The following is a 9,299-nucleotide window of genomic DNA, read 5'->3' as shown; positions in this document are numbered from 1 at the left end:
TACCTGAGCGTGATTGTTCCACCTGGAGGTTACAGGATGCCGGTGCAGGCAGCTCAATGGACTGAGTTTCTATCCTGCCCTATCTGCTACAATGAGTTTGATGCCTGCAGCCACAAGCCCATCAGCCTGGGCTGCTCGCACACCGTCTGCAAGACCTGCCTGCACAAACTGCACCGCAAGGCCTGTCCTTTTGACCAGACGGCCATTAGCACTGACATTGATGTGCTGCCTGTCAACTGTGCCCTCCTGCAGCTGGTGGGGGCGCCGGTGAGTGGGGCATGCTGATATGATTGATGTGATAGCTTTTGAGGTTTCGAATAGCTCAGGATATCCAGTGTTGCTGTCTTTCTGGGCTGTGCAGCTCAAAACTCATTTTTTTTTATTGTTAATGTCTTAACCGTGCATACAGTTTTACAAGAAATTAATTGAAATGAAAAGTACACTAACATAAAAAAGACAGAATTGCAAAATATAAACTCAGAATTCTGCAATCTCCTTTTTACATCTCACAAATTTGAGTTTATCTTGCATTTCTGAATTTATGTCTTTCAATTTTGAATCTCTCAATTCTGACTTTTTTCTCTGAATTCTGAGTTTATATCTTGCCATTCTGAATATATATCGCACAATATTTAGTTTATATTTTGCAATTCTGAGTTTATATCTCGCAATTCTGAGTTTATATTTTGTAATTCTGAGTTTATATCTTGCACTTCTGAGTTTATATTTTGCAATTCTGAATTTATATCTCACAATTCTGAGTTTATGCAGAATCTTGCTATTCTAACTTTTTTGTTTAGCATTTATTTAGTTTAGTTTGCAATTCTGAGTTTATATCTTTTTTTTGTTTGTGTCCGCCACAAAAAAATGGTAACTGTGAGTTTATACCTCAATTCTGAATTTCTTCTGATAACTGCAAGACATAACCAGAATTGTGAGATATAAACTTAGAATTGCATTAAAAAAGTCAAAACTGTGAGAAAGCCTTTATCATAACAAAAATATTTTCACTTTGCTTTACTCCAAACAGATACTGTAAGTTTCACCAGTAATCATTATGCTGTTTAACATTGACGTCACAATGTCATAAACAGAACTCTTCTGGTGGTGCTTCATATCTGCCAATGGTTGTTTTTCTGCAGGTTCCGGAGGGAGAGATTGTGAGTGTGGGCAGTGTTGAAGACACAAGACATTATGAAGTGTGCAGGATCTGTGTGGAGGAGCTGGCGCTGTATCTCAAACCAATCAGTGGAGGAAAAGGTGAGTGTGTGAAGAAAGTGATACAGGTACATCAACAACAATGACTGTGAGTGCTGCATTATTGTTTAGGCTTGCGCCTGAACGAGCTCACGTTTGGATAGTGCAACATTTCCTGTTGTTCAGCGGCTACATGTGCTTTATCTGTCTGTGGTTGGAGATGTTTGCGTCAGTGAGAAAAAAAAAAAAAGGAAAAACACAGAAACCCAAAGGCCGCTTCAGAAACAAGAGAAAAACATGCACGTATTTTATATGCAATACATGCAATGAAATACAGTGAAAAAATAAATGTTTACAATAAACATTCATGTTTAGTAATGCTTAATAAAAGTAAAATGAAAGCAATAAGCATGTTATATCCTACCCGGTGCATTTTCGTACATTATTGCTTATCAGATGCTGGTGTTACTTATTATTCGTGGAATAATTTCCCACTGTGTTAAACACGAGAACGGCTCTTTGTAGGCGAATAAAACACTTGGTCTCCATGAGCAATAAAGCTTCAAGTCACTCATGGTCTCAGCTGTTGTGAGTGGAAAAGTCCGTTTCAGGGCTCAATTGAGTGTTTTATTGGAGTAACAATAAAAGTTACTCCTCACAGCGGACTAGAGGAACGCTAAAGGCTAAAGCTCTTAAACTCCTCATTGAGCTTTGAGCTCATAACAGCTCCTCTGTCAAACCTTCACTATTACGCTGTGGTGTAGCCATATGACTGAGACTTTTACCCTCAAGATGTTTAGCAGCTCCTGGAAGTAGGATCAGTAGTGGATATAGTGTATTAGTAGATGAACTTCTGGAAAAACTAACTGAGAGGCCATTTAAAGGCATTAAGGATAATTTGACTTTAGACCAACAATATAATAATCTATATAATATCATATATAAAAAATAACAATATGGTTTAACTGTAAATACATATATAATACACATTATAAATGATTAATTAAATAATCACACATCAAATTTGGCTGAGAAATTACCCCCAAAAGATCATTTAAAGTCATTGTGTTACATGACAAATCATTTATTTGATGCAACATTGAATTTATTAAACTTTAAACATTTTATTTATTTAAAGGAATTATAAACTTTTAGGCCACAACAACCTTTTTTTGGGAGGAAGCTGAATCTGAAGTGGTATTTAGATACACATACACACACACTCTGTAACGGGGCTGACGAGACGTGAGACGTGTGGATCCATCCGCAAGCTTTTATTAGAGAGATGTGGTAAACCGGCAGGGTCAAACAATGGCAAACAGGTATATGGCGGGCAAAATACAAGAATAGTCCTAGGGCTAGCGTAGGTCACCGATTGGCAGACAGAATCACAGGGGCGAGACAAGAGGGAAAAAAAAACAGGAAAAGATCAAAAACAGACAAGGCAAGGCAAAACAAGGAAAACACGGAGACTCGGAAAGGGGTACAGGCTAAACAATACTCAGCAGAGAAATGTGGTTAGAGTAGGTGTTATATAGTGAATGAGTAATTAGAAACAGCTGTGTGCAATGAGTGCAATCGAGGAGGAGGGGCGTATGCGAGCGGTCCGGGCGTGCAGATCTCTGGGTGAGCGCACCGTCACTGAACTCATCCTGCAGCACCAGAACCCACAGCAGCTCTCTGCCAACCTATGGGCCGCTGTGCGGGCACGCGGCTGTCAGTTTCTAGGACCTGGTGAGTTTCTTTGCATTGCATTTCTTTGCATTTCTTCATTTTATTATCATCATTAAAGATATATACCTGGTTATTTTTGCATATTTCGGGTTATTTACAACAATTCATGTCATGACCAGAAATTCTGGAGTTATAGCTGTAACATTTTATCAGAACCTTTGGAGAAGTAGTTCCACTTCAGAAGGACAATTAGATGACTTTACAGCAAACATTTTGTGCTGAGCTTTAAATTTCTTCTTTTAAACTATGTTTTTCAAAGGCCAACGCTGATAGTGAAATCTAGAGAGCAGAGTATAATGCAGATAACACATAATAAAAAATATAATGACAGTGAATGAGATTTACACAACTTGGAAAAAAAGAAATAGTTTATTATTCATTGACAAGTCTGTCGGTAGATTAGTAGACTAATGGGAACAATGTTTGTCATAATGTCCCAAGTGGCTAAAGTTGCCAGAGTTCTATTGTATGTTTTTAGTATTAAATATATTTTATAGTTTTTATTTAGTTTATATGATTAAAAAAAATTATATAATATATAAAATACCATTCAGAAGTCTAAAATATTTTTTTTGAAAGAAATTGATACTTTTATTCAGCAAGGATGCATTAAATTGATTAAAAGTGAGAGTAAAGATATTTACAATGTTTCCAAAATATTTCTATTTTAAATAAATGCTGCTCTTTTGAACTTTCTGTTCATCAAAGACAAGAATCATGTGACACTGAAGACTGGAGTATTGATGCTGAAAATTAAGCTTTGATCACAGGAATAAATTACATTCAAATATATTACATCCAAAACAGTTATTTTAAATTGTAATAATATTTCACAATATTACAGTTTTTTTCTGTGTTTTTTAAACAAACAAATGCAGCCTTGGAGAGCATACAATTCTTTCAAAAACATTAAAAACTATCAACCTCAAAGTTTCGAATAGTAGTGTATATTTTTATAGTTTTTGTTTAGTATAGTTTCAGATAGGTATTAAAATTGATTCTGTATATTGTATCTCTGTAATTCTATAAAGGTTTCTTTTACATTGGCATGTCTTTTTACAACCTTTTTTAGTATTTTGTTTAGATGAAATAGTCTGGCTGATAATGTTGTCTGTCGCAATTTGTAAATAATCCGAAATATATTCCTTTAATGCATGTGAAGGGAATACCTAAATGTGTGTTTGTGCTTGGCTGTCAATGATGATTACTCATAGGGCAGATTCTGACTGGGACAACACAGATTTTCCCATCTGATCTCATTTTGAGTTTTCTAGTCTGAGAACACCCAGAGCATGAATCTGTTCGTCTGACCAAGCACACATTGCTCGACCCCAGCACTAACTGTGTGTCTCTGTCCATATGTATTGCAGCCATGCAGGAAGATGCTCTGAAGCTGGTGCTGCTGGCGCTGGAGGACGGCTCGGCTCTCTCGCGGAAGGTTCTGGTGCTGTTTGTGGTGCAGAAACTGGAAGCGCGCTTCCCTCAGGCGTCTAAGACTAGCATCGGTCATGTGGTTCAGCTGCTGTACCGCGCCTCCTGCTTTAAGGTCAGAGCTAAAATCAGCTTCCTTTGCGCTAAAACCGCTGATCACTTAACAGCCATTACATTCAGTACTCCTTCTATGTGGACTGATAACGTGATATCATGTGGACATAAAGTGCTTGGCAATGGGAATATCTACGATAACTTGATATTTGTAAATGAGCTCGAGACCTTTACTGGAGCTTAATTTACTGTGGCACCTTATGAAATCAATCATTTCCATGAAATGTCGATCAGCAGTGCTTGTTTGGCTCAAGTTGAGTGTGGTAATTATGGGGCTTGCACTAAACTTATATGCACACCGATATGCATTTCTCTTGATCTCTTTTCAGGTGACCAAACGTGATGAAGACTCCTCCCTCATGCAGCTCAAGGAGGAGTTTCGCACTTACGAAGCCCTACGCCGCGAACACGATGCTCAGATCGTTCACATCGCAATGGAAGCGGGACTGCGCATCTCACCGGAGCAGTGGTCGTCTCTGCTGTACGGGGATCTCATGCACAAATCTCACATGCAGTCAATCATAGACAAGGTACCACATGTATACTGCACGAAGCTTAAAAATGTAATAATGACATAATAATAAATATATAAATAATTAAAATACGACATCAAATAATAATTGGAATAATAATTTAATACATTTTTATAAGTCTCTCATGCTCACCAAGGCTGCAATTATTTGATCAAAAATACAGTAAAAACAGTAATATTGGGAAATATTATTACAATTTAAAAAACACTATTTTAATATATTTGAAATTGTAAATGTATTCCTGTGATGGCAAAGCCATCTCAAATTATCCATTTTTGTTGTTTAATATTTTTGTAGAAACCATGATACATTTTTTTTTTTTAGGATTCTTTGATCTAAAGGACAACATTTATTTGAAATATAAAACTTTTCTAATATTATAAATGTCTTTAATGTCAGTTTTGATCAGTTTAGTGCATTTTTGCTGAATAAAAGTCTTAATTTCTTTTACACCAAACCTTTGAATGGTATTGTATCATGGTTTCCATAACAACTGTTTTGAATATTGATTGTATATTCAATTCATTGATAATTGTAACTGATAATTCAATTGTATTGAATATTGATTGTAAGAAATGTTTCTTGAGCAGCAAATCATATTAAATCATATTCAATCTTAATAAAATGATTTCTGAAGGATCATGGGAAACTGAAGACTGGAGTAATTATGCTTTGATCACAGGAATAAATTACATTTTAAACAGTCATTTTAAAATTTGAATAATATTACACAAAATTACGGTTTTGACTGTATTTTTATCATATAAATGCAGCCTTGGTGAGCATATAAGTCTTCTTTCCAATCAAAGATCATAATTATTCCAAACTTTTGACCAGTAGTGTAAAATATAGTAAAGCAAATATTTATAGATTTTTGTTGAATGTCTATTAAATTTTTTGTCTATTCTGAATGCATTCGTCCTTTCCACCCCATTGCCACAGCTTCAATCCCCAGAATCCTTTGCAAAGAGCGTGCAGGAGCTGACCATAATCCTGCAGAGAACAGGAGACCCAGCCAACCTCAACAGCCTCAGAGCTCCTCTCGAGCTGCTAGCCGGCATCGACCACAACCCTGGTGAGCACACGCACACGCACACGCACTCACACTTCCACACGGATGCAGACACAATCAGATTACATAGCAATAACCTCTGTGTGTGTGTTTGTAGATGCGGCCGCTCCGTCCTGGACAGAGCTGGAGAGTGTGTTATTGGCTGTGAAGGTTGTTGTCCACGGGTTGGTGGAATTCATCCAAAACTTCAGCAAAAAGAGCAATGAAAGCCCTCAGGTACAGCATGAGCTCTCACTACACTGTTTCCGGATGTGTTCTCCTGAATACATTCATTCCACGTCACTTTAAGTACAGCTGGCCAAAAATGTCAGTTTTATCAGGAAAGTCAATCAATGAATGTTGTTTTGACACTGTTTAAAGAGTTAGTACCCTCATGACGTTCCAAACCCATAAGACCTTCGTTCATCTTCAGAACACATGCAGTATTAAGACTCGTGAGAGCTCACTGACCCCCCCCATAGACAGCAAGGGTCCTACCTAAGGCCCAGAAAGGTAGTAAGGGCATTGTTAAAATAGTCCATGTGACATCAGTGGTTCAACCGTAATTTTATGGAGCTACGAGAGTACTTTTTGTGTGCAAAGAAAACAAAAATTATGACTTTATTCAACAATTTGTCTCCTTTTTCTGATCACGTATCTTTACTGAGGGTTGGTTAAGTGAAGCTCACCAAAATGTTAAAATGTATCTCTTACAAAATTGCCCAATCAATGGTTTTTCGCAGGAAGACAAAAAAGTATATATTTTTTTAAAAGAACTTGTCATCTAATGTTATAAAAGTTATCCAGTGTTCATCTAATATCTAGAGAAGAGCATATTGATAAACTATAAACTATAAAATTATATATATACAGTGGGGCAAAAAAGTATTTAGTCAGCCACCAACTGTGCAAGTTCTCCCACTTAAAAAGATGAATGTAATAATATAATAAAATAATATTTATATAATTAATTCATATAGTTTATAAATATATATTTTATTAGTACTAAAGCCTATTAGTAATTGATCAAAGTTGCATTAAAAACTGTAATATTGTGAAATATTATTACAATTTAAAATAAATGTTTTATATTTAAATATATTTTAAAATGTAATTTATTCCTGTGATGCATCATTACGTCAGTCTTCAGTGTCACATGATTCTTCAGAAATCAAGAAACATTTCTTATTTATTTCTTAATTTTTTTATTCATTTCTTATTCTTATTATTAATGGTGAAAACAGTTATGCTGCTCTGATAAAAAAAGAACTGTATTTATTGTATTTATTTGAAATAGAAATCTTTTGTCACATTATAAATGTCTTTTCTGTCACTTTTGATCAATTTAATATGTCTTTGCTGAACAAAAGTATTGATTTATTATTATTATTATTAATAATAATAATAATAATAAAAACACCTTATTGGCCCCACACTTTTTAACGATAGTAGTGTATATATATATATATATATATATATATGCATTGTATATATATATATATTTTTAATTATTGATGTGTTAATTATTTCATGTATATTTAAATAAATCTAAATTTATTTTTTTAAAATAACAACACATTATTATACTCAGTTTAATGTACAAACATAATAATGATATAATTTGAAAACAGACTTTTTCCTTCAGTGCATAAAGCTCTGATATATTTAGATTGTATGTAGAAAGAAATGTAGTTCCTGGTCAAAGCAGCTCCAAATGATAGAGCAGGTCACAAATAATCATAGCCATGCTATCGGCATTCATTTAATCGCTCTATACTCGTACTCTACGTCAACTGTTGTCACATTTATATCTATTTGTCAGGAATTTTGACACTTAAGTTTCCTAAACTATGAAAGAGCAACCTATAACCAGTTTATTTATTTTTGGGTCATTTTGAAACAGTCTGAAATGTGTTCTGCTCCTCTTTGTCAGACTCAACCCAACAGCAAGTACAAGACGAGTATGTGCAGGGACTTACGGCAGCAGGGCGGCTGTCCGAGAGGGACCAGCTGCACCTTTGCCCACACGCAGGAGGAGCTGGAGAAGTGAGAACACACACTCTTTCCCTTTCACACACATACTGTACACACAATCTTGATGACCGTATCCAGCCAGTCTCGTGCTGTAATGCACAAAAGAGCACCTCCCCACCTTCCCACATCTCCCGTTCCTCATTCTTATTCAAGCTCACCCACACGATCCCTCCAACACAACAGCACGCTTTACTGTGGCAGGGTCTGCCGTCACCCCATTTCCTCTCCTCATCTTTCTGTCTCTTTCAGGCACAGAATGAGAAGTAGGAAAGCCAGTGGGGCGGTGAGGCCCTTCCCGTCAGTTCCAGCGGTTATGCCCAAAACCGGTACCAAAGGAGCAGTCCCAGGGTCAGAGGGGAAGAACCACGAGAACGACGCCCCAGAGGACGCGTCTCCCACTCAGCTCATCCCTAGAGGAGGAGACCACCAGGAGGACAAAACGCTCCCCAGCAGTGCGAACGGACTGCCTGCTGCCAGCCTAGAACAGTAAGTGTGCTTCACTATTGCTGGAGCTCATACGTCTACATTCAAGCTTGTTGAGGAGACGTGTGTATTGCTTTCCAAATCCGATTGTCAGGGATGAAAATTTGTCACTTTTCAGCAAAAAATCTGATAACGATTCCATTTCTATCGCAAAATAGGGCATTTGAATGCAAACATTTAAAACGCAAAGATATTTAGCCAACCAAATATATTACTATTGTAATTTTAATGTTGTTCTGTAAAATTATTATTGTTATTATTATAAATAGTAATTATTTTATTGTATAGGACAATAGTATTTTACTCTAGTAATATATTTCTTTCTTTATTTGTTTCATTCAATAATGATGATGTAATGGTAATAATAAAAATCATTGTTATTATATAAATATATCTCTTTATTTCTTTTTTTCATTTTATAAGTGAAAAATGGTTTGTAAGCCATAAAAACAACAGTGTGAATGTGGCCTAAAACAACTAAAAAAACTGTTTTTATAAAAAAAATCTGCATAGGGTCTAGGGTGAGTTCTTCCTATATCCTCATGCAAACATGGACTTTAAATAAACATAAAGCTGATAATTAAATAATTTCACAAGTGGTTTGTATCTTTGTCACCTTCTTCACCCCTTTGTCAGATGATAAAATGAGCAGATGATTTTATATATACATATATATATATATATATATATATATATATATATATATATATATATATATATAT

General features: G+C 35.7%; 1 protein-coding gene across 1 annotated transcript in view; it reads left to right on the top strand.

Annotated features, from left to right (window-relative positions):
* Window positions 1-9,299, top strand: part of LOC107597668 (roquin-2-like) — a 26,605-nt gene that overhangs the window by 5,278 nt on the left and 12,028 nt on the right. The window contains exons 2-10 of the mRNA XM_016288833.1: window positions 23-267; window positions 1,143-1,303; window positions 2,771-2,931; window positions 4,302-4,477; window positions 4,806-5,006; window positions 5,952-6,084; window positions 6,179-6,297; window positions 7,994-8,106; window positions 8,344-8,580. Coding sequence (XP_016144319.1) covers window positions 37-267; window positions 1,143-1,303; window positions 2,771-2,931; window positions 4,302-4,477; window positions 4,806-5,006; window positions 5,952-6,084; window positions 6,179-6,297; window positions 7,994-8,106; window positions 8,344-8,580 — 1,532 coding nt within the window. The 5' untranslated portion in view covers window positions 23-36. The remainder of the gene's footprint in view (window positions 1-22; window positions 268-1,142; window positions 1,304-2,770; window positions 2,932-4,301; window positions 4,478-4,805; window positions 5,007-5,951; window positions 6,085-6,178; window positions 6,298-7,993; window positions 8,107-8,343; window positions 8,581-9,299) is intronic.

The sequence above is a fragment of the Sinocyclocheilus grahami genome, unplaced genomic scaffold, assembly GCF_001515645.1.
Source record: "Sinocyclocheilus grahami isolate Dianchi unplaced genomic scaffold, SAMN03320097.WGS_v1.1 scaffold234.1, whole genome shotgun sequence".
In the NCBI taxonomy this organism is placed as follows: Eukaryota; Metazoa; Chordata; class Actinopteri; order Cypriniformes; family Cyprinidae; genus Sinocyclocheilus; species Sinocyclocheilus grahami.
Note: the sequence above shows the minus strand (reverse complement) of the source record. Positions and strands in the feature narration are given on the sequence as shown.